The sequence below is a fragment of the Kogia breviceps genome, chromosome 7 (genome assembly GCF_026419965.1).
Source record: "Kogia breviceps isolate mKogBre1 chromosome 7, mKogBre1 haplotype 1, whole genome shotgun sequence".
Taxonomy (NCBI): Eukaryota; Metazoa; Chordata; class Mammalia; order Artiodactyla; family Physeteridae; genus Kogia; species Kogia breviceps.
The window spans coordinates 25836492-25863261 of NC_081316.1; the positions used below are offsets into that span (position 1 = coordinate 25836492).

The 26770-nt window shown below is 37.2% G+C and overlaps 1 protein-coding gene across 4 annotated transcripts in view; it reads right to left on the bottom strand.

Annotated features, from left to right (window-relative positions):
* The window catches only part of QSER1 (glutamine and serine rich 1), a 73936-nt gene that overhangs the window by 21891 nt on the left and 25275 nt on the right, over positions 1 to 26770 (bottom strand). For 3 of the 4 annotated variants that reach the window (XM_059069864.2, XM_067038040.1, XM_067038038.1), the window contains 3 exons: positions 24109 to 24221; positions 23547 to 23708; positions 16021 to 19710 (listed from right to left, as the gene is read on the bottom strand). In XM_059069864.2, coding sequence (XP_058925847.1) covers positions 16021 to 19710; positions 23547 to 23708; positions 24109 to 24221 — 3965 coding nt within the window. The remainder of the gene's footprint in view (positions 1 to 16020; positions 19711 to 23546; positions 23709 to 24108; positions 24222 to 26770) is intronic. The other variant, XM_067038039.1, reaches the window with a different exon arrangement.

The window sequence follows — 26770 nt, forward strand, 5'->3', positions numbered from 1 at the left end:
TGGACAAATTCCTAGAAAGACACAAACTACCAAAAGAACTCAAGGAGAAAGAGAACATCTGAATAGACCAATAACAAGGGAATAAAAGAAATTAAGAACATCCCACAAAGATAAGCACAGACCCAAATGGGTACACAGGTGGGTTCTATCAACAGTTAAGTAAGAATTAATACCAATCCATTATAAGCTCTAAAAAATAAGAGGAAACACTTCCCAACTCATTCAAGGCCAATATTATTCCAATACCTAAACCAGACAAAAATATCATGAAAAAACTACAGACCAGTATCCCTTATGAATACAAACACAAAAACCTTCAGCAAAATATGAGCAAATATACCAATATATAAAAGAATTATACATCATAACCAAGTGGCTTTTATCCTAGGAATGCATGCTTGGTTTTAACAGCTGAAAATCAATCAATCACCATATTAATAAAGGACAAAACCACAGGATGATCAGAATAGGTACAGAAAAATCATTTGGCAAAATTCAGTATCATGAATTTAAACATTTTCATGATAAAAACACTCAAGAACCTAAAAATAGAAGGGAACTTCAACCTGATAAAGGCCATCTACAAAAAACACACAGCTAACATCATACTTAATGGTAAAAAATGAGATGCTTCCCTCTAAGAAGGATGTCTGAAGAAATAAAACTGTATCTGCAGATGAAATGATCTTGTATACAGAAAATCCTAAGGAATCCACTAAAAAACTATTAGAATAAATCAATTTAGCAAGTTTGCAGGGCATAAGATAAATATATAAAAATCAATTGTATTTCAAAATGCTTGCAATGAGCCATCCAAAAACGAATTTAGAACAAAATTCCATTTATAATATCATCAAAAAGAAGAAACTATTTAGGAATAAATTTAATGAAAGAAGTACAAAGTTTACATTCTGAGACCAATAAACATTGTTGAAAGAATTAAAGGTCTAAATAAGTGGAAAAACAGCCTGTGCTCATGGATAGGAAATCTCAACGTTGTAAAGATGGCAATACTCCCAAATTGATTAAAAGAATCAAGGACTTCCCTGTCGGTCCAGTGGTTAAGACTCCACCCTTCCACCCCCCATTGTAGGGGGTGTGGGTTTGATCCCTGGCCAGGGAACTAAGATTCTATATGCTGTGTGGTGCAGCCAAAAAAAAAAAAAAAAAAAAATCAGCATAATCCCTATAAAAATCCTAGCTGCATTTTTGGCAGAAGCTGACAAACTATTCCTAAAATTTATATGGAAATGCAAGAGAGCCAGAATAGCCAAAAAAAAATCCTGCAAACAAAGAATAAAGTTGGAAGACTCACATTTCAGAAATCTCAAAACTTTACCACAAAGCTTTAATAATTAAGACAGTGTGATGGTGGCATTATGGTGGCATCAGACATATAGATCAAAAGAGTAAAAGTCCAAAAATAACCTCTGTATTTATGGTCAAATGATTTTCAACAAGGGTGCCAAAACAATTCAATGGGGGAAGAATGAAAAAGCTTTTTAACAAATGGTGCTGGGACAACTGGACAGGAATGAAGAATAAAGTTGGATGTCTACCTCACACCATATACAAAAATTAACTGAAAGTGGATCACAGACATTAATGTGAAAGTTAAAATCATGAAACTCTTAGAAGAAAAATAGGTGTACATTTTCATGACCCTACAAGTAACAAAAGAAAAAAGTAAGCTGGACTTCATCAAAATTTAAAACTTGTGCTGCAACTGATGCCGTCACAAAAGTGGAAAGATAACCTACAGAATGCGAAACACTGCTTACAAATCATGTACTTGCCAGAGATTTGTATCCAGGATATATAAAGAACTCTTACACCTCAATGATAAAGAAGACAAATAACCCAATTTAAAAAGTGAGCAAGTGCTTCCCTGGTGGCGCAGTGGTTAAGAACCCACCTGCCAATGCAGGGGACACGGGTTTGAGCCCTGGTCCGGGAAGATCCCACATGCCACAGAGCAACTAACCCCGTGCGCCACAACTACTGAGCCTGTGCTCTAGGGCCTGTGTGCCAAAACTACTGAGCCCACATGCCACAGCTACTGAAGCCCGTGGGCCTAGAGCCCGTGCTCCACAACAAGAGAAGCCACCGCAATGAGAAGCCCGCGCACCGCAATGAAGAGTAGCTCCCACTCGCCGCAACTAGAGAAAGGCCCGTGCGCAGCAACGAAGACTAACACAGCCTAAATAAATAAATACATAAATAAAATTTATTTTTTAAAAAAGAGAAAGTGAGCAAGGGACCTATTTGTCCAAAGAAGATATAAAAATTCTCAATAAGCACATGAAAGGCCGTTTAACACTATAAGTCATTAGCTCAACACAACTTCAGTAGATAATTGCAATCTCACAGCTATTAGGATGGCTACAAAAAATATAGGCAATAACATGCTAGCAGGTGTGAGGAGAAACTAGAATCCTTGTACCTTGCTGGAGAGAATGTAAAATGGTACAGCCACTATGGAAAACAGTTCGGCCATTCCTCAAAATGTTAAGCATGAAGTTACCAAGTAACCAAGGAATTCCACTTCTAAATTCCACTTTCTAAATAAATAAATCCACACAAATACCTGTATATGAATGTTGACAGCAGCATTATTCCTAATGGCCAAAAAGTGGAAAAAACCCAAATGTCCATCAACTGATGAATGGATACACAAAATGTGGTATATCCACATTATTAGGGAATAAAAAGGAATGAAGTACTGATATATGCTACAACATGAATAAACACTGAAAACATTACATTAAATGAAAGAAGCTCGTCACAAAAGGTCAAATATTATATGATTTCTTTTACATGAAATGTCCAAAAAAGGGCAAATCTATAGAGAAGATAGATTAGTGGTTGCCTATCATTGGGTGTGAGCGTGGGTGTGGGGACTGACTAATAATGGGTTTCTTTTTGGATGATGAAAATATTCTAAAATTACATTGTGGTCATGGTTATACAACTCTACAAAACCACTGAATTGTACACTTTAAATGGGTGGATGTTATGATATGTGAATTATAATTTAACAAAGCTGTTAAAAAAGGACTTTGAAGCCTAGAGCTGATAGAGAAGCTCCAGGCTGAGAAACAAATATAAAGAACATGTAGCACTGCAGTGGTAATTTTGAGTAGTGCTGATGAAATAATAAGTAAATAAAACAGGAAGGGTAGTGATCCCCTTGCTAATGTTGAGCTGTAGGCAGCAGGGGTGGCTTGATCACAGGCCAAAATGGAAAAACTGTTCCCTGAAGAAAGTGAACTCTACCTGCCTATAGGAGGGGTTGAGAGGGAATCAAAGCAGAGCCCAACACAAATCCAGACCTATGAAACACAGAAGAAAATGGAAAAGCAGATAGGCAAGGGAAATGAGTGAACTACAGTGCTTGGCAACTAGAGTACATCTCTCCCTTATTCTAGCTAATTAGGGGGGAGGAGGGGCTGGGGGTGGTGGTCTAATAGCTGTCACCAGCCAGCCTACCTGATCTGTATCCCAAATTAAAACTATCCTCATACATTTATATGACTCCTCCCTATCAAAGGGAGAGGCCTGTTGAGGAAATACAAATGAAAAATCTAATTATCAAGTCACTGTGCTGTATATCTTGAATTTATACAGTTTGTACGTCAATCATATCTCAATAACAATGGGACAATAATCGTTAAAGATTAGATTACAGAATTTTATCCTAATGTAATATATTTTTATGCTACTATAACTATACATCATACTTTCTGCCTCAAAAATGTATATAAATGGAAATCAATTTTTTATGTCTTATGACCGGAAGGCTCTATATATTAAACACTTCTAACATTATAATACTTAAAATACATTATAATACTGTAGATCTAAATTAATATATTTTCAAATTTAATGTAAAACAAATGTAAATGTAAAAAGACTGCTTCTTTTGAGTGGGTGTGGCATTTAAAACTTACTCGTTTATGGACTCATGGGTGAATATTACTTATTGAGATAGGCTTTACAACCAATTTTATTTCTGTCCTTCATTTTTATTGATAAAGGAACTGGGAAACATTGTTCTTATAAATAATGGATGAATGAAGGAATAAAAGGGATTTTATTATAGCAATGTCACTGAATTTTGAAAATACACTCTAAGTTACATGGCAAAACAAATCACATAGCTATCTATGAACAAAAACAGAGATATGGCCACCAGCAGACCCTCAGAAAAGGAAACTGTAAGGGACATGCTTTAGTCATAAGCTTGTCATCCCAAGGAGATGTGAGGTGCAAGAAAGGATGGAGGACAATATGGTAAATATATAAATAAACCTAAGCAAACACTGACTATTTAATACACTATTTCTTGCTGAGTATTAGAAAACAGGATAGAATTAAAATACGTGGGGGAACTCCCTGGTGGTCCAGTGGTTAGGACTCCGCACCTCTACTACGGGGAGACAGGGTTTGATTCCTGGTTGGGGAACTAAGATCCCACAAGCCACGTGGCATGGCCAGAAAGAAAAAAATGCAAATATTAAAATACATGGTAACATTAAAGTTAGGAGGGGGTAAAATGGAGTTTTAGTGCTCAGAGTCTTTATGTTATTCGGGAGGAGAGTAAGATACTAATAGATTTTGAGAAAGTGAAAATGCATATTGTAATCCCTATTATTTTCAGGTAAAGAACAGAAATATTTCATCAAAATCATCAGGGAGGTGAGAGGGTAGGTAAAGATTAGAATGAAATAAGACTGACCATGTATTGATGATTACTGAAACTGAGTGATTCATAAATCGGTTTAATTATACCAATCTTTGTAACTTTATGTTTGAAATTTCTATAATAAAAAGTTAAGGAAATATTTTATAAAAAGAATAGCTTCCGGCCTTCCCTGGTGGCGCAGTGGTTGACAGTCCACCTGCCGATGCAGGGGACATGGGTTTGTGCCCCGGTCCGGGAAGATCCCACATGCCGCGGAGCGGCTGGGCCCGTGAGCCATGGCCGCTGAGCCTGCGTGTCCGGAGCTCCGCAACGGGAGAGGCCACAACAGTGAGAGGCCCGCATACCGGGGGGAAAAAAAAAAGGAATAGCTTCCAAATTAGTGGAAAGAAAACGTTATCAATACTGTATGATGCTCTTTATGAGAAGTTTTAAAATGAGCCAAACAAAAGTACAGGGATACATACACAGGTGGTAAAATTTATAAACGAAAAGCAAGGAAGTGATTACCATCCAACTCAGACAATGGTTAGTTCTATAATTATGAGCTGGATTTACTTTAGTACTCAATTTATTTTTGAACTTTCTTGCTTTCTAATGAGTAGCATTTAACACCATAAATTTTCTTCTTTGCCCCATACGTTCCTGGCACATCCCCTTGGTTCCAAAATATAATGTTCCAGTGTCCTAAGTGAGTTGTCATTTCAGCTTTGGTTTCCTTTTAAAGCCATGAGTTATTCAGAAGTTATTTAGAAGTTTTAGAAAGAAAAACTTACTTTTGTCTCTTTTTTCCTTTCTGCTATTCTTTTATGAAATTACTGCATTGTGGTCAGGGAATATGTCTTAACTAATATCTGCATTTTCAAATTTATGGGAATTTTCTGTGTGTTTTCCTTATATGTATCATATTTCCATATGTGAGTTATATCTCACAAGAAAAAAATGTTCTGAAAGAAGAGATATGGAAAATATACTAAAAATGCTAATAATACGATTAGTATGGCAATATTAAAAACCGAAATGGGAAATTAAATGTGAAAAAGAGAGATTTTATTATCATAAAAGGAAATTTAACTGTAGTAAAATTTTAAACACCCAATTACATGGGTTCAAAACATCAACTACACAGTATTAGAAAAACAATAAAACATAGTTGGATACTTTAACACACCCTTTTCAGTAATCAACAGGTGAAGCAATCTAAAAACAAATAAGGATAGGGAGGATTAAAAGAGAAACCTTTTTATTAAAGATTTAAAACATACATAAAAGTAGAGCATACAAACCCTCACATACCATAACCCAACTGTAACCACAAACATTTTGATAAATTTATCTTTCTGTCACCTCTTTTATATTTGCTGGGATAGTTTAAGGCAAATTCCAGACCTATCATTTACTTGCAACATGTACATATACATTTTCTTAAATAACCTAGTATCATTTATTACATTACCCAAAAAATAAAAAGACATAAAGGACTTGAACAATATTACAAATAAAATCTATTAGCACTTGGTACTCATGGGATATTTATAAAAATTGACCATTTACCAAGCTACTAACAAAATTTCCACAAATTTCAAAATGTAGACATTACTTAAGCCATATTCCTTTGACCACAATACAACAGGGCCATACGTTAGTATTAAAGGAATACCAAAACTACAAAAAAACCAAAAATCTACTCGGAAACAGGCAAAACCCCACTATTCTTAATAACTCTTGGGTTAAAAGGAAATCAAATGGAATGACAAACCATTTAGAAAGGACAGTGAGAGCATTAAAAATTGAAACCAGAGGGATAGAGCCAGAGTGTGGTGAAAAAAAAAAGGAAACTTACAACTTTAATGCCATTCATTAGACAGCAAACAAATAACAAACTAGCCAGAAAGAGAATATTCAACTCAGGGAAGACAGGCAAAAAGAACTGATAGGGCTTCCCTGGTGGCGCAGTGGTTGAGAATCCGCCTGCCGATGCAGGAGACACGGGTTCGTGCCCTGGTCCGGGAAGATCCCACATGCCGCGGAGCAACTAAGCCCGTGAGCCATGGCCGCTAGGCCTGCGCGTCCGGAGCCTGTGCTCCGCAACGGGAGAGGCCACAACAGTGAGAGGCCCGCATACCGCAAAAAAAAAAAAAAAAAAAAAAAAAAAAAAAAAAAAGGAGCAAAAAAAAAAGAAAAAGAAAAGTACATTGGTTCTTTGAAAAGAATCATTAAATAGGCAAATCTTCCATAGATTGATAAGGAAAAAGATTCAAATAATCACTTGGAACAAGAAAGAGAACATACCTACAGAAACAGAGGAGACTACAAACTTACGAGGTAATAGAATGTACAACTTTATAACAACAAATTTTAAAATCTAAATGAAAGAGATGATTTTACTAGAAAATATGCCATTCTTAAATTGGCCCAGATATATCAAACTATCAGGAAAAAACTAGAAAGTCCCAGATATATTCTTAGAAATCCCAATTATATATAATAAGCTTTTTCAAATTTAAACAAATATAAAAACTTTCCTAATTCAATTTTAAAGGTCAGCATATTCTGAATACAAAAGTGAACAAGATTAAGACAAAAAATACTATACATTCACTTCATTTATGAATCTAGGTGTAAAAATCTCAAATAAAACACTAGCAACTTAAATCTTACAGTGGACTAAAGCAATTCATCATGACCAAGCAGAGTGCATGGTAGAAATTTTTAAAAAGAGGTTTAGCATTAAGACATCAAGTAGTAGATGACTGTGGGGGTAAAAGAAAGCAGATTTATCAGAACCAGCTCAAAAAGGCATCTGACAAAATTCAATGCTCATTGTTAATTTTAAAAAATCCTAAGAACTTCAAAACATAAGGATATCTTCTTAAACAGTATGGTATACTAGAAACTGACAAATATATTTCATAGTCAAACACTACGTATTTTACTAAATATCAAGATGAGGCCAGGATGCTTGCTATCGTTGCTACTATTAAATGGCAGAGGCCTGAGCCAATAAGATAAGTTACCAAAAAAAAAAAAAAAAAGATAAATTACCATTATTTTTAGAAGATATAATCATCTACTTAAGAATGCAAGAGAATCAGGTGGAAAAACTATTAAAATAGAAATTCAACAAAAATGACAAACACATGATGGAGACACAAAAATCAATCATTGCCATATATTATCAGTAACCAATGAGAGAACACTATGGGGAAAATTATATATAAAATACTAGTAAAACTATAATATAGAATATCTATGTGGAAAAAAATGATATTAAAAGACAAAATAAGATCTGAATAAGTAGAAAAACACTACATTCCATAAGTGGATGAGAAGACAATATTGTAAAGATAACAATTCTCCCTTAAAATTAATTTATGAATTCAATGTAATAACAATCAAAATCTCAAAACATTGAAGGGGCTCCTACTGGCCCATCACAGGACAGTTTGAGCATCAGAAATAACGACTGTAACCTGTAAGACAATAAATTTTTAAAAATTCATGAAAGGCTTCTGGTGCCAACCAAGATGAAGTTAAGTCCACTAGACCTACTTATTACAAATAAAAACTCTGGACAAAACATAAAATGCAACTACCTGAAGACTCTGCAAAGTTAGTAACTGCAGGCAGACTGGGGAGGGAAGCCCAAACTGAAATAATCTTTATATAGAGGTGTTTCCTCACTTTCCTTCCTCTCTTACCACCTAGCATTGACTAGAGGGTGGCCCCTATCTCTATGCAGAACTACACAGGACACAGACAACAAAAACTCCAAGAAAATCTGCCTTTCTGGACAGAGGAGTGGGGAAAGGAGCCCCATGCAAAGTAAGAATGTGGGGGGCCACTGTCATTTCTTTTTTCTTCTCTTTCTCTCTCCCAGCCCTGTCCCAAGGGCAACACAAGTCACAGAGCTGCAACACAGAGGCAGTAAACTTGACATCTTAAACCCGAACAGAAGACCTGTCTTTTTGGTGTACCAGAGGCACCTGGATGGGGCATGGGCTCTTACGGCATGAAGAGAGTAGAAAATGTTGTATGTCAATTATATCTCAATAAAGTTGGGGAAAAACATGTAGGAGGATTCCCTGTCCTTTTTTCTCTTCTCTCAATGTGCTACCCCAAGGGCAGTCCTAGTTGTACAGGATTGTGTTAAAGCATAAGCAGCTAAAAAAAAATCCAAGGCAAATTCCAGCTTTCTAGCCAAATGTCTGGGAAAGGGAACCCTGAGAGCTGGGCATGTAGGGAAATTCCCAGGGAAGAGAGAACTGGAGAGTGGTATCCTCTACTTCTGTGCATGAACCCACACAAATCTTAGTTTCATGCCTAAACTGCACATATGCAGAATAGACCCAAACTAGTATAGCAAAGTCTTTTGAGATCTAAACTATAACAGTCTACCATCCACCCAAGTTCCAGACTAACTGCTCTGACAGATCCAAAGCACCAGAACAAAGGCTTTGAAAACTGAACTAACTTCAGACCATCACTCAAAGGTGAGGAAGAACTTATGGTCTGACTGCTTGCTAAAACAAAACAAATCAACATTCTGCAGAGGATTTTAATAAAACCCAGAGTCTTACAGTACTGTACTCAAAATGTCCAGGATATAATCCAAGACTGCTCAATATATTAAGAACCAGAAAAATGTGACCAATCTTCAAAGGGAAAAGATAATTGGCAGATGCCACTCTAAGGTGACTCAGATGTTAAAATTATCAAAGACTTGAAGGCAGCTATCATAACCATGCTCCCTGAGGTAAGGTGAACATACTTTTGAAATGAATGGAAATATGTAAGTTCTCAGCAGAGAAACTGGAACTAGAGAAAAGAACCAAATATAAATTTTAGAATTGAAAAAAATATCTGAAATAAAAAATTCACTGGATAGGCTCAGTAGCAGAATTGAGAAGGCAAAAACGTCAGTGAACTTGAAGACAGACCAATAGAAATTATACAATCTGAAGAACAGAGGGGGAAAAAAGATTGAAAAAGAAATAAACAGAACCTCAGGAACCTGGGTAACAATATAAAAAATTTTACCTTTATGTCTTTGGAGTCCCACAGGAGAGAAAGAGATTGGTGCAGAAAAAAATAACACCCCCAAACTTCTCTAATTTGGAAAAAATATATACATTTTACAGATTCAAAAAGCTCAATGAACTCCAAACAGGATAAACCTTATCCAGACAAATAATTACAATCCTGAAAATCAAAGAAAAAGTCTTAAAAATGGAAAACTTCTTTGTGTTGAAAGGAAATGATACCAGAGGGAAACCTGGAACATTAGGAATAAAGTGCAACAGCAAATATAAATATCTGGGTAAATATAATAGACTATTTTGCTCCTGTTATTTAGAATATATATGACTGTTGAAAGCAAAACTTACTTCTCTACCAGGGTTTTCAATATATGTAGAGGTAATATGTAGGACAAATATATATAACATAAGGGTAAGGGTAAAGAGATCTCCATGGTTTTTAGGTTTTTACATTTTAAGTAGCAAAAATATTAACTAAGTGGACTGTAATCACTATGTCAACCACTAAAAACATAATACAAAAAGATACAGCCAAAAAAAAAGAGATAAATTTTAAAATAAAATAGTAAAAAGTTCAAACAATTTTTTTTAAAGACAGGAAAGAGGAGACAGGAACAAAAATGGGGTGAAACAGAAAACGATAAAATGGAAGATTGAACTATATCAATAATTACATTAAATGTAAACAGTCTAAACATACTAGCTGAAAGACAGAGATTATGAGATTAGTTTTTTTAAAAAAGACAAAATTGAACTATATACTGCCTACAAAATACCCACATTAAATATAACATCACAGATAGGTTAAAGGTAAAGGATGGCAAAAGATATACATGCAATTCATCAAAAGAAACCTGGAGTGGCTACATTGATAACAGACAAAGTAGACTTCAGAATAAAGATTATTACCAAGGATAAAGAAGGATACTATATACTGATAAAAGGGTCAATTCACTAAGACTGAACAATCCTGTGTACATATATAAAAACAGAGGTCAAAATACACAAATACACAAATACACATAGAAATGAAAAGCAAAACAGACAAATCTACAAGCATACTTGGAAGCTTTGTAAATCCTCTCGCAGTAATTGACAGAACAAGCAAACAGATAATCAGCAAGGAGAAGAATCTGAACAGCACTAACAACCAACTTGATCTAATTGACATTTATACAACAATCCACACAACAGCAGAATACACATTCTTTTAAAGTGCACTGGAGGGCTTCCCTGGTGGCGCAGTGGTTGAGAATCCACCTGTTGATGCAGAGGACACGGGTTCGTGCCCCGGTCTGGGAAGATCCCACATGCCGCGGAGCGGCTGGGCCCGTGAGCCATGGCCGCTGAGCCTGAGCGTCCGGAGCCTGTGCTCCACAACGGGAGAGGCCACAACAGTGAGGCCCACATACCACAAAAAAAATAAAAAATAAAAAAAAATAAAGTGCACTGGAACATTTATCAAGATCAACCATATTCTGGGCTATAAAGCTAACCTTAAAAATTTTAAAGAACTGAAATTACACAAAGTAGAAATCAATAATGGACAGATGTTTGGAAAATTCCAAATATCTGAATATCTTAAAATATGATTCTAAATAACTCATAGATCAGAAAGAAAGCACCAGGGCTTCCCTGGTGGCGCAGTGGTTGAGAGTCCGCCTGCTGATGCAAGGGACACGGGATCGTGCCCCGGTCCGGAAAGATCCCACGTGCCGCGGAGTGGCTGGGCCTGTGAACCATGGCCGCTGAGCCTGCGCGTCCGGAGACTGTGCTCCGCAATGGGAGAGACCACAACAGTGAGAAGCCCACGTAACACACACACACACACACACACACACACACACACACACACACACACACACTAGAAAGCGTCAAATGGAATTTTTTAAACTTCTGGAACAAAAGAAAATAAAAACAAATAATAAAAATAAAATCTGTGGGATATAGCTAAAGCAGGGCTTAGAGAGAAGTTTGTAACATTAAATGCTTAAAGCAGAATAGAGGTCTGAAATCAGCAATTTAGGCTTCTACCATATGAAACTAGAAAAAAATACTAGCACATAATAAACCAAAATCAAACAGAAAAAGGAATTAATGAAAATAGCAGAAATCAGTGAAACTGTCAACAAAGGAGAAAAATCAATGATACTAAAAGCTGGTCTTTTGAAGAGATCAATAAAATTAATAAACTTCTATCCAGACTAACAAAGATGAAGAGAGAAGACACAAATGACCAACATCAAGACTGTAAGAGTGGGACCCATGCGCTACAACTACTGAGCCTGCGTGCCACAACTACCGAAGCCCGCGTGGCTAGAGCCTGTGTTCCGCAACACAAGAAGCCACTGCAATGAGAAGCCCACGCACCACAATGAAGAGTAGCCCCCTACTTGCTGCAACTAGAGAAAGCCCACATGCACCAACAAAGACCCAGTGCAGCCAAAAATAAATAAATAAATATATATTTTTAAAAAGGCCATATTTTATTTTAAAAAAAAGACTGTAAGAGTGGGAATCACTACAGGACCTAAAGAAATTAAAAAGATAACGAGGAAATGCTACTAACAACTCTATATTCATAAATTTGACAACTTAATGAAATGGACCAATTCCTTCAAAGATACAAAACACAGTCAAGGGCTTCCCTGGTGGCGCAGTGGTTGAGAGTCCGCCTGCCGATGCAGGGGACGCGGGTTCGTGCCCCGGTCTGGGAAGATCCCACATGCCGTGGAGCGGCTGGGCCCGTGAGCCGTGGCCGCTGAGCCTGCGCGTCCGGAGCCTGTGCTCCGCAATGGGAGATGCCACAACAGTGAGAGGCCCACATACCACAAAAACAAAGACAACATTTTTTTTTTGGCGTGCCACATGGCTTACGGGATCTTAGTTCCCCAACCAGGGATCAAACCTGTGCCCCCTGCAGTGGAATCGTGGAGTCCCAACCACTAGACCACCAGGGAATTCCCATTAAAAAAATATTAAATCAGTTTGCGGATTTAAGATCAACGTATAAAAAATAACTTTTTATAATCTACTAATACATAATTGGAATTTGAAAATTTTAGAAAGTGTCACTTACAATAAACAGCACCCCAAAAAACTTAGGAATAAATCTAACAAAGCAGGATCTATATGCCAAAAACTACACAAAACTAGTGAGAGAAATCAAATGTGTTCATGAATTAAGGCTCAATATATTGTTAACAGTTTAGTGTTCCTCAAATTGACAGATTCAAGGAAATGAAAATCCCAGAAGGATTTTTTTTGTAGATACCAACAGCTGACTTGAACATTTAAACGGAAAAGGAAAGGAACTAGAATAAGCAAAACAATTTTGATAAAGAACAAATTTGGAAGACTCACACTGCCTTATTTCATTCAAGATTTACTGTAAAGCTATAGCAATTAAGACAGTGTGGTACTGGTGAAAGCATAAACACATAGATCAATGTGACAGAATTGAGAGTCCAGAAATAGATTCACACAAATATGAATTCATACAATTACTTTTTGACAAAGGTACAAAAGCACTCAATGGAGAAAGGACTGTCTTTTTAACAAATGTGTTGGAAAAGCTGGACTTCAATGTGCAAAAAAATTAACTTCAACCCATACCACATATCTTATACAAAAAAAAAAAAAAAAAAAATTCAAAAGGGACCCTAGACTTAAATGTAAAATGCAAAACTCTAAAATTCCTAGAAGAAAACAGGAGAAAATTTTTGTGACTATGGGCTAGGCAAAGCTTTCTTAGGATACAAAAAGCGCAAATCATAAAAGGAAAAATGGATAAACTAGACCTTGCTGCAATTTAAAACTTCTGCCCTTCAGAAATATTTAAGGGCTGTGGGAATTTAGAGGATATGAGCGCTAATTCTGCCAGGAGTAACCTCCAGAAAGTGACTTTGAAGATGGTCTTCAAAGATAACTAAGTGTCTGCTGGGCTAAAAAATCAAGAGGAAGGCCTAGGTAGAGAAAAACCTGCCCAAAAGGAGCACAATTGTGACAGGGGCTCAAAGGTCCGAAGAACAATGAGAAATTCAGTTGTCACAGAAGAGGGTAAGTGGAAAGGGTGGAATAAGAGTGAAACATGGAAAGGGAGAATTTTTACACATTATTTTAATTTTTTCCCATGGAGCAACAAGAAGCATTTCAAAGCAGAGAGGTAACAATTGGTTTTCCTTTTTTATAAAGATAAGTGTGATGACAATGTGGAGGACGGACGTGTAGAGACTGATGGGAAGGATTCTAATAAGAAGTCTGTTGCAATAGTCCAAGCAAGACATGATGATTTCTCACAGATGAGGAGGCAATAGGGATGGTAAAGGGAGAACTTCAAAGACCTGTTAGTAAGGATCGGGTTGATGGTGGTGATTTTAAACTAAAAATGAGATAATAACTGTTGTCTGGAAGAAACTAGTTCTAGATTCATGTTTTATAACAGAGATTATAAAATGTTTGCTCTAGGAACACAGGAGGGAATATAACAGTAATTGCAAAGAACTCTGAACTGGGGGAACAGAGTGTAAAACCTTACTAGGATTAGCCACATCTGTAATGTTTTGACTCTAACGATGATTTTCCATTATGCTAATTTCCTTGTATAAAAAAATGAGAATTCTTTACAAATGTTTTAGCAGAAATTTATGCTAATAGAATATTTGGGATACCAGCTGTTTCATATTACGTTAGTAATTAAAAAGGTAGTCTCAGATCTGGAGAGAAGCTGAAAAGTACATCACAAAACAAGGTTTTACTCATAAAACACCACTCTATTCATACAAAAGAGGTAGGCAGGGGCTTCCCTGGTGGTGCAGTGTTAAGAATCCGCCTGCCAATGCAGGGAACACAGGTTCGAGTCCTGGTCTGGGAAGATCCCACATGCCGTGGAGTGACTCAGCCCGTGTACCACAACTACTGAGCCTGCACTCTAGAGCCCGGGAGCCACAACTACTGAAGCCTGCACAGGTGTACTCTGCAACAAAGACAAGCCACCACAATGAGAAGCCCGTGCACAACAATGAAGGGTAGCCCCTGCTCACCACAACTAGAGAAAAGCCCACGTGTAGCAACAAAGACCCAATGCAGCCAAAAAATTAATTAATTAATTTTTTTAAAAAAGAGAGGTAGGCAGAAATACAGGTTCTAGAACCAGATAAACCTGAGTTTGGATTTCAGCTCTGTCATTTACTGACTGTATGGACCTGGAAAATTCATTTAGTCTGTTAAATCATCTGTATATTGGAGATAACAAAGCACATCTTACAGCATTGCTAATAGTTCCTGGCACAGAGGTGTTAGCTATTTTATTGTTATAAGTACTTTTTTCCTTAGCATGATTTTTTTTTAATGCTTTTTTTTTTTTCAAATTTATTTATTTTATTTTTATTTATTTTTGGCTGTTGGGTCTTTGTTGCTGAGCGTGGGCTTTCCCGAGTTGTGGCAACCAGGGGCTACTCTGCGTTACAGTGTGCAGGCTTTTCATTGCGGTGGCTTCTCTTGTTGTGAAGCATGGGCTCTAGGCGCATGGGCTTCAGTAGTTGTTGCTCCCAGGCTCAGCAGTTGTGGCACACGGGCCCAGTCACTCTGTGGCATGTAGGATCCTCCCGGACCAGGGCTCCAACTCCGGTCTCTTGAATTGGCAGGTGGATTCCTAACCACTGCACCACCAGGGAAGCCCAGCATGTTCTTTAAAATAGTAACTTTTATACTACTTGTCAATCATTTACATAAGGCAGTGCTTCTTAAAACAGTTCCTCGAAATGTTCTCTTAACTACAGAGTAAAGTGAAACACACACCCAAGGATTTGGGCATATACTGTGGAACCAGCACAAAATTTTAAGTTTTAACTTAATTATATTAATCTGCATGCTGCACACAAAATAACCGTATTTAATAGTAAAATATTAATCTTTAGGTAAAATTAGTATACCAAGAAAATATGCCAGTTTATATAACAACATGGCCCTCAATACAATGCCTCATATCCATGAGCCACTTCAAGATGTCTCAGGTTAGAAAAGTCTGGATAGTGCACTATGTAAATTATGTTGCATGTGGTAAAAAGCTGAGAAAAACCAGAACTACTCAGCCTAAAACCCAGAACTTTCCTATAGGCAAGGAACATTAAAAAAAATAAGTCTCTAAGATACCTGCCTATGCATTTTGTCCTGAAAAATGCAGACCTGCTTCAAGCTAAGAAAGCATAAAACTTGGTATAGAGCCAGAAAAATTAAAGTGGAAAGCCATAATTATGAATCTAAATTTTACAACTTTACCTGTTTTCTTCTTTTTATCAGAAGTGGCATCCGAAGTATTTAAGGTAGTAGAGGTGCTTTTATAAATATCACGACTGCATACTCCAGGATCATCTTCATCAGAAGAAAGTGAAGATAAATGTTCCGAGTTTTTAAGTTCGTTATCAGCTTTTTCTGACGGACTGTTACCCCCAGTTTCAGACACTAAAGGTGTGGGTGTTGCAGAGGCAGTCTTTGGAAGTGGTGGGGGACAAAATGTACGAACAGTCTGGGTTCCTGGTCGTCTAGTCCTGTTAGGCATTCGTACAGCAAGAGTGGAAAACTGCTGCTTGGGTCCAGATTTCAGAAAATCTAAGAAAGAGGCAATGAATCCGGTTTTGACTTCTGGCTGTTTTTCCTCTACTTCTTTGATCTTCTGTCTCATTTTTTCTTGATGCTGATAACCATCATGGCAGCTTTCCGAGGAAGGAAGAGTATACGGCAAATATATATCTGTTCCCCTTGGATTCTGGCGTTTGCCTTGGGCGGGTCTTTTCAGCTGTTTTTGATTACTGTTGTCTTCCTCTTTAGTTTGCCCTTTTCCTTTAGTTTTCTTCTTCTGAAGGTTAAAATGCATTAAATCTTGGTTTTCCTCTTCAATCTTGACGCTGATCGGCTCCCCAGGTTGGGCCATGGCCAACAGTGCAAGTGTACCCCTAGTCGGGTTCATTGACACACCACTGTCATCACCCCCTAAAGTGAACTCACTCTCTGATGTAGCACTCTCTCCACTTATACTTCTACTACTAGAAACAAACTCTTGATTTCTGTTATTATTTAATGTACTATCAACAGGTACTTCACCATCTTCTTCAGGTTCATGATTGGTAGCAGACTGTTTCTTGAATGGGCCAGAACTTTGCTCCTGGACTTCATGACCTGGCCCAACCACTGGTGAAGTTACCTTAGAAGCTTTATTTTGACCAGGTGTTTCAATGTGCTGTTGATCAAGAGTCATCTTTGACTGAAGAGTAGGTACTGGTGAAAGGTTTACAGTAACTTGATTTCCATTTAAGGAAATACTCGGCGGCTTTCCTACTGTAGCTGCTATGGAGTTAAAATCTGACGTCACATGCCCAACATCTAATGACTGCTGAAAATGAGATTTAGAATCACCATCTTCAACAGCAGGAATGGTTTCATTTGAAGCTGACTTGGAAAAATCAGAAGGTGTGACCCCACAAGCTGCTGCTGTAGCTGCTAAGATATCATCTACATTTGATAAAATATTTCTTTCATCACTGAGGAGCATTGCCTCTGGGAAACATATTGATCCAAGAGAAACAAAATGATTCTTTGAATCATGTTGATTTGTTTCACTAAAATGGCCCTTTGTTGTTAGATGTTGTTGTAATGGTTTTGAAGACTCAGAGAGGTCCATTTTCATAATTTCAGAATTTTGAGGATGGAGTTGCTGCTGAGAATGATCGCCATTGCTCTGAATAATATGACCATCCATTTGAAGGAAAGGATGTACTATTTGTTGAGGACTTTGAACACGCTGTACTTGCAGAGATGCCTTTACTTGTCCTAAGCCAGCCTGTAGTATTGACTGCTGAAGAATTTGTAAATCACAGGCAGAATCTAAAAGGACCTGTGTATTAGGAAGAGATGCCTGATGGCCATGCCCTAAAGCATTATTTGGAATTTGAATCTGAGGTGAGGCATTAATTATTTGATCATGCTGCTCCTGGACCTTGGCTTCATGTACCTTCTGTATAAGAGAATGCTGCTGGTTTAGGTCTTTAGTATTCAACCTTATTTGTGGAGTTTGCATTAAATTAGCTGTCTTCTTTATATCGAGGGTTGCTGCATTATTGACTTGGCCAACTTGTTGGTTAAGCTGTGCCACTGAACCAACTATGTTTTCTTCTTTTTTTGACCCTTGTAGAACAATCCCAACAACTTGATCTTCAAGATGGGAATTACTTCTGATTATGCTCTGGGAATATCTGTCATCTGTCTTTGACACCTTATAAGCTGACTCTGGAACATTAATTTCCCCATCAGATAGCCTTTGGGTTGATGACTCAAGAGATACTTGCGGCTGTAATACCTGTAACTCTTGCATTGGAAAATCATCCTCTTGCTTTGAAGATGTATACACATTTGAGTCAAGTTTTCTTTCAGCGTAAGACTTTGGATCAGGGGAAGGTATGTTATTCTGTAATGTCTGACAATGAGTAGAGGACGCAAAAGATGATGACTGGACAACAGGCAAAAACTTTTGGGACTGGGGAGATGATGACCCTTGAGTCTGAGCATTTTGGGAAGAATGCATAGAAATATAATTCTGGGTTGGGCTAGAATCTGGCATATTCTGAGCCCTAGAGGCAGAAGAATAAGAAAGAGAAGGGGCTGTTAATGTTAGGGACTGCCCTGAAGCATAGCTTTCTGAAGGACTAACAACTGACAAAACTTGTGACTGAGATGAATAACTAACCTGTGTCTGACTAACTGGTGATAAACCCTGAGAGGGACCAGATGAGTAACTCTGAGACTGGCTAACTGAAGATAAATCTCTTGTTTGAGCAGGGTAATTCTCATTTGTAACTGAAGATAATACCTCTTGCTGATCAGAAGAATAATTAAGTGTTGGATTTTCAGAAGTTATAGTCTGAGATGACCCAGAAAAAGTCAATGTTTTATATAAGGATGGCAACTTCTCAACTTTGCTGGACCTATAAACATGTGAATGAACAATAGATGGCACATTATGTGGCTGTACTAAACCATAATTCTGAGACTGACTAACTGATAAAAGGCTTGGTAGCTGCGCTGTAGAATAAATTTGTGCTTGGCCTGATATTACAGAACTCTGGTTATGTAAAGGTTTGGAGTAGCTTAGTGTTTGCACAGGAGCAATTATACTTTGAGGTTTGGGGGACTTGGCTGATGTTAGTGGTTGTTTTGTAGAACAGCTTTTTACTTTTGTAGTAGAAGGAGGATACCCTGATGATGGAATTGCAGATGAATATGACTGAGCAAGTTCCACTGAGACCTGGGCGGTCTTCTGTTGCAATCCTCCATTGCTCACCTGAGTAGAATCTCCAATTGGGTTACAGGATAAAGATGACTGCCTGCTTGTTTCCTGAAAATTAACCACACTTGCATTTGATAGATAACTGTGTAAGGAATGCTGTGAACCAGTCAGTTGTGCCTGAACAGACTGGGTACCTGAAGGCCGCTGATGGTGTTTAATAACACTACATTCTCGAAGAAGAGCTCTTTCAATGGAAGCAGTAGAACTAGTAAAGAGAGTTGAACCGTAGGCTTGAGGAGTTTGCTGGGCTCCTCCAAGTGCTGAAGGCAACAAACTAAATTGAGGTTGTAAAAGATGGGGTGCAGACTCTTGAGCTGAGCGGTATGTTGAAGACTGAGGTGGTATGCTGTTACTTATCGCAGAACTGCCCAGGCGCTCAAATGCCAGAGCGGTTGGAACAGTTCCCTGGGAAGTCTTGATTTGCAGCAAAGGATCATGAGGATTTAAAATTCCATTTGATGTAGTGTTAAAAGTTGAATCCTGAAGCACCAAAGGTGAGGTGGTGGCAAAGTTTCTATTGCTGAAGGTGGTGGGATGCTGATAAGCAGAGAGGGCAGAGGGTGGAAGTGCTCCAGTGGTTGGCAAAGGTCCAGTAACAAACAGCTCAGTTGCTGCTGAGGAATGCATACCTATGAAAAGAAAACAAATATGCTCATGCAGTTACGACACAAACACTTATATCTGCTTCCATAATACAGACTTATAAAACTTATATAACCTTCAATCCATCAAAATCTCTCTCTCTCTTTTTTTTTGTGGTACACGGGCCTCTCACTGTTGTGGCATCTCCCATTGCGGAGCACAGGCTCCGGACGCACAAGCTCAGCGGCCATGGCTCACGGGCCCAGCCGCTCCGTGGCACGTGGGATCTTCCCGGACTGGGGCACTACCCCATGTCCCCTGCATCGGCAGGCGGATTCTCAACCACTGCGCCACCAGGGAAGCCTCAAAATCTCTTTAAAACTGAAAAGCCTGGGCTTCCCTGGTGGCGCAGTGGTTGAGAATCCGCCTGCCGATGCAGGGGATACGGGTTCATGCCCTGGTCCGGGAAGATCCCACGTGCCGCGGAGCGGCTGGGCCCGTGAGCCATGGCCGCTGAGCCTGTGCGTCTGGAGCAAAAAAATAAAATAAAATAAAATAAATAAATAAAACTGAAAAGCCTGACAAATTAGTTCTGCACATAAATTTTCAAAAATACATTTCAAAATAGCTAGCTTTCATAAGGCAGGAACAAAATTACAAAGGTATCAGCAATTCATATGTATGATTATTACATAAATATGAGATTATACATATATATAGTCAGATAAGGTCATTTGATAATTAAGAAAACAGTAAAAATGTACATAATCTCTAATGACTAATTTCTCTTGAAATCCCAATGCAAAATACCAATGGACAAACTAAAATGTTCATAACATTAAGATTGAAACTGAATTGCCTACATTTAACATAATAAATCTGAAAATAATAGTGAGATTAACAGTGCAAAGTTTCTTTTATCAAAATAAACGCAGTTTTAAAATTCCTTGCATTTCAAGTTTTGACTTCCTATGAACAACTTCTAATAACAATAGATGCATGCTTATCAAAAAAAGCTGATCAGAAATTAATAAAGCACTGTCAAGAATAGAATATTAACATTTCAGGACAGCATTCTTGCCACATACAGCAAAAGTAAAAACATGTTATACCCGTGCGATCCAAAAGTTCCATTTCTAGAAATTTACCCTATGGAAATAAGTGGACACAAAGATTCAAACAAGATATTCACTATAGTTATTGTGAATAACAGGTAGAAACAACCTAAATATCCATCAACAGGAGACTGGTAAAATAATTATGGCATATCCTAATAATACTGATGCTATAAACATTGCTTAGATGGATATACAAAAAATGTTTTGATGTACAAAGATATTAAAGAAGAGTAAATACCAAACTGTTAACTCTTCTCTAAAAAGGGGGACTGTAATTAGGAACTATCACTTTCCATTTTATACACCTTTTTATCGTTTACATTAAAAAAATTTAATCTTATATTGGAGCACCATTGATTAACAATGTTGTGTTGGTTTCAGGTGTAAAACAAAATGATTCAGTTATACATATACACGTAGCTATTCTTTTTCAAATTCTGTTCCTATTTAGGTTATTACAGAACACTGAGCAGCATTCCCTTTGCTGTACAGTAGGTCCTTGTTGGTTATCTATTTTAAATATAGCAGTGTGTACGTGTCAATCCCAAACTCCAAGTCTATCCCTCCCCTCTACTCTTCCCCCCTGGTAACCATAAGTTCGTCCTCTAAGTCTGTTTACATATTTTTTAGTGAATTTCCATTAAAAAAATTCTTTTTCATTTTGGAAAAATTGGGGAAAAAAGATTCTCTGGCCTTTTTCAGAATATTATTCTTTCACTTCTTTCCATTAAATGTCAAAAAAGTGGGAATTCCCTGGCGGTCCAGTGGTTAGGACTTGGCACTTTCACTGCTGGGGCCCAGGTTCAATCCCTGGTCAGGAAACTGAGATCCCACAAGCCTCGCAATGCAGACAGAAAAAGGATTACCGTTACAAGGACAGAAAATATCTAGCTACTCTTTTAGGAACAAATACCGCTTAGAATTAATGTTTAAAATAATGTAATTATAGGGCTTCCCTGGTGGCGCAGTGGTTGAGAGTCCACCTGCCGATGCAGGGGGACATGGGTTCATGCCCCGGTCCGGGAAGATCCCACATGCCGCGGAGCGGCTAGGCCCGTGAGCCATGGCTGCTGAGCCTGCGCTCCACAACAGGAGAGGCCCGCGTACCGCAAAAATAATAATAATAATAATAATGTAATTATAGAAACTGAGATAGAAAGTCTAACTAAATACATGTAATGTAAAATTATTCCAGGAAGCAAAAAATAAAGCTATTGTGTAGTTTAATTTTTTAAATATTTATTTATTTATTTGGATGCATTGGGTCTTAGTTGCAGCACGTGGGATCTTCGTTGCAGCACATGGGATCTTTTGTTTTGGCGCATGGGCTTCTCTCTAGTTGTGGCACCTGGGCTCCAGAGCGTGCAAACTCAGCAGTTGTGGCCCGCGGGCTCTCTAGTTGCGGCGTGCAGGCTTAGTTGCCCAACCAGGGATCGAACCCGCATCCCCTGCGTTGGAAGGTGGATTCTTAACCACTGGACCACCAGGGAAGTCCCCTATTGTGTTTTTTAATATTGTTTTATTTCACACTAAAACACTGTTTCTTTGGAAGCAGAAAAAATGTTTCTAAGACATACTGAGAAGCTCTATTAATGGATTTTACAGCAGAATGTAAAATATTATTTCCTATAGCTATTACTTAAAAATATATTCTTTAAAATGAAACCTTAAAAAAACCTACCTTTCTGTCATCCTGCAAAAAATAAAAATATATACAAACAATTTTGGGAGGGGTGGAAACAGTTGAAAAATGAAATAAGAAAAATAAAATAGAAAACTACATAATAGGACTTCCCTGGTGGTGCAGTGGTTGAGAATCCGCCTGCCAGTGTAGGGGACATAGGTTTGAGCCCTGGTCCGGGGAAGATCCCACATGCTGCAGAGCAACTAAGCCTGTGCGCCTCAACTACTGAAGCCCACACACCTGGAGCCCGTGCTCCACAACAAGAGAAGCCACCACAATGAGAAGCCTGCGCACCACAACGAAGAGTAGCCCCCGCTCGCTGCAACTAGAGAAAAAGCCCGTGCACAGCAACAAAGACCCAACGCAGCCAAAAATAAAAAAATAAATTTTAAAAAAAAAGTATATAATATATCAACTTGTAATGGCTTTTATTAAAGATTGACTTACTCTGTTCAGTTAAGGATAACTTTACATAACTCTAATGATGAAATCAGTTCCAAGATTGTTTTTTTTACTATACCACACCTATCCAGCCCAAAGTCACTAAAAGAAATGGAATTTAATCTTTCACCAACCGCCCCCCACAAAAGATAAATATGTGAAGTGATAGCTGTGTTAATTAACCAGATGTGGGGATTCTTTCACAATGTAAATGTATATCAAATCACCACAATGTACACTTTAAATATCTTACAGGTTTATATGTCAATTACACCTCTATAAAGGTGAAATAGGAAAAAAAAAAAGAAAAAGAAAAATTTAATCTTTCCTCCTCTCAAGTAAACAAGTAACTACTTAAATTGCTAGATAAAAACTTTATATCTAGGATTTATCTTTAACAATTACCTACCTTCTACAACTTGCTAGTTTTCATCAGAGTGCTAAAACTGAATTTCTGCTAGTTACAATTTCTTGAATTTCGTCCACCTTAAAATAGTGAAAAATTCCAGGTTTTAAAGTTCACTGGAAAATCAATAATTAACATCACTCTCAGCCACACTACTATAATGACAAGACTATCAAAAGTGAAATTTTATCCATATTTTTAAAGGACTTAAAAATTCTGAAAACAAAGAATCACCTGTCTGCCAGGATGGGGCCCTGAATTGTGGTAAAAGAGTAGTTCCTGAAGAAGCAGCCTGAGCAGTTCGGGATTCAACAGCAGAGAGAAAATTCATCACTGAAGATTCTTTAGTGTTAGTGCTGGCATTGTTCACACTAGTATCAAATATTCCAGAAAGACCTACATTTGAAGATAAAATGTATCCCAAAGTAAAAATATATGTTAATATAAAATGATATTCCGGATCCTATTTTAAAAAGGAATCTCTGACATTTGAGGCCAGAATTTCTACAACCCTAAACTGTTTTATTTTGAAGAGAAATAAATATTAATTTGCTCAAGCATAATTATAACTTAAAATCTACAGAGATGCATGAAAAAAAGATCTCCCTACTAATTAGTTATACAGATATTCCCTAGCAGTAAAAGACAAAGCTTTTAATATCATTTTCATTTTAACATTTCCCATGAGACTGTTATGTTCTGTATACTTTCATAACCCAACATGTAAAAATTGATTTTTCTTCTTATTCACTAAATGTACCCAGATTTGTGGTATATTTCACAAGAGAATTTTTACCGGTTGGCTGAGGCGTGGCAGCATATCCAGGAAGCTGATGAGAGGCTGCAAAAGTCTGTCTTTGAAGGAGATCTGTTTCAGATTGAGAAGGATGTCCTTCTTCATAGCTTAAACTAGAGGATGATAAAAATAAATGACAAAAAACACACAGCTCAAACCAGATGATCAAAAAATTTCTAGGAGAGCAATTATCAAAAGTAGCATAAGTCTGACTAAATTCCTGACCTACAGATCAAGAAATCAAGCACAGTCTGACAGTACTGTCAAAATGCGGGGGAACATATTGAAGATACACTGGGAAGAAAAATAATATAGTATTTTTCTTAGTTCAACTTTGCCTACAACAAAGTCCTTTTACTGGAAGAGGTAACATGGTACATTGGGAAGAGCAATATCCTGGAAAATAGGAGAGCTGAATTCACTGTCCAAGTGCGACTACTGGCTTCCCATGTGATTTCAATAACTGACTCTATTACTGTTGGACCTACTTCCTCACCTGTATCAATAAGGGACCCAGATAGGATAATGTCTAAAGTCCCTCTAATTCTAACAGTCTCTGGAATATAGCAGATAGTTCAAATGAATTGATAACACTATTTCCCAATAACTCTCCTAGAAAATTTCAAGCTTATACATCTTGAGAGTAATTCAGAACAAGATATTTTTCTCCCCTTGATTTTTATTCTGAATATTTTAAACCCACAGAAAAACTGAAACAGTACAGTGAATAACCTGTATACCCATCACTTAAGTTTCAACAACTGTTAACGTTTTGTTATATTTGTTTTATCTTTATACACAGACATATATACTCCTTTCTTTTAATCTACTTGAAAATAACTTGTGGACATCATGAAACTACATCCTTAAATAATTCAGTTGCATCTCCTAGGAATAGGACATTCAGCTGTATAACCAAGTATCATTATTAGACTTGAAGAAATTCAACACTGTCATTATAACATGTAATACAGAGGTCACATTCCAATTTTCCTCAATTGTTGTCAAAATGTTTGATATTTTAAAGCTCTCTGTAGGATGCAATCAAAATTCAACAATTATATTTGGTTATGTCCCTTTACATTTAGAACAGCGCGCCTCCACTCTGCCTCTAATGCCAAACCCCTTTTGCCTTGACTTCATGGACATGGACTTTTTATTTTGAGGAATCCAAGTCAGTTGAATGTAAAGCTATCCCAAATTCTGGATTTGTCTGATTGCTACTTCATGAGAAGTACATAATGATGCTTCGTAATTCTTATTGCACTCATGAGGACACACATAATGTCAGTCTGTCTCACTGGTGATGCTAAACTTGAAGTGGTTAAGGTACTGTCAGATCTCTCAATGTAGTAATTTGTTCTCTTTGAAATAAGTATGCAATTGTGAAGTGTTATTTAAGACAGCGTCAGTATCTTGTCTCAACAGCTAATGGTTTCAGACATCCTGCATTCATGATCTTCATTTCAATTACTGCACTGAAGATTAGGAACAGTAGTGTTCTAATTACACTACCTTCCATATTTAAAAGTTAGCATTCTTCTATAAAATAAAAATTAGCTTTTTTCCCCTTTTCTCTCTCTTATCTATATACATACTTAAATATAATATATAAAATATATACTAATATGTTTTTTAATATGTATACGTTATGCTTAAAAAATATATCATTGTAGACTCTTCATATTTAATTTATAGTGTCCCTGCAATCTTGTTTCCTTTTGACATATCCTCCTTGGTGCTCAGACACATTCTTACCTCCTAGCACAAGATGCTTCAGGTTCATCTTGGTTTTTTAACCCTGTACCACACCTGAAATCAACCATTTCTACTAGGAGTTTTTTTAGTGGGCAATGGCATTTTGAAATCAAGATCTGGGTGTCAGGTGTATTCAATGCCTGAGGTGTCACTGCTTCTAGGCCCTTTAAGTGGACAAAGCTAGGAAATACATGTCTTTTTAAAAACATGAGTTCATAATGACAGCTCTAACTCAAATCCAATGTAGTATTCCTCACCTTCCTCCATTTCATATGTATTTGCTTTTTCCTACAGTCAGAATCCCAGTTCACAACTATTGATACATCAACATATTTACTCATTAGCTCCATCCGAAAATACTGTAACACAACCTCTTTCAAAAACAAAACCACCAAGTAAAGTTAAGTATTTCTTCACAGTACTTTGTCTCAAGATCATGTACAGTTAGAATACTGATTCGAAAGTTAAGTAAATGATTGTTTTAGTTTGAAGATTCAATTTTAGGATTAATTTTAAATCTATTTTAAACTTTATAAATCAACTTATTAAGGTGTAAGTTACATACAGTAAAGTGCACCCATTTTAAGTGTAAGTGTACAGTTCAATGTGTACACATTTTTCGATAAATGTACACACCAGTAAAACCATAATCCCAACCAACTTGCAGAACATTTCCATCACAACAGAAGGCTTCTCGTGCCCCTTTGCAGTCAATATCTTTTTCATCTCACCTCTGGCCCCAGACAACCACTGAGAAACCTAATGTTACAAAAATTTAGGCTTGCTTATCCTAGAATTTCATATAAATGGAATCATACAGTCTGTACTCTTTTGTGTCTGGCTTTTTTTCATTTCAGCATGTTTCTGAGATACATCCATGTTGTTGCATACATAAGTAGGTCAT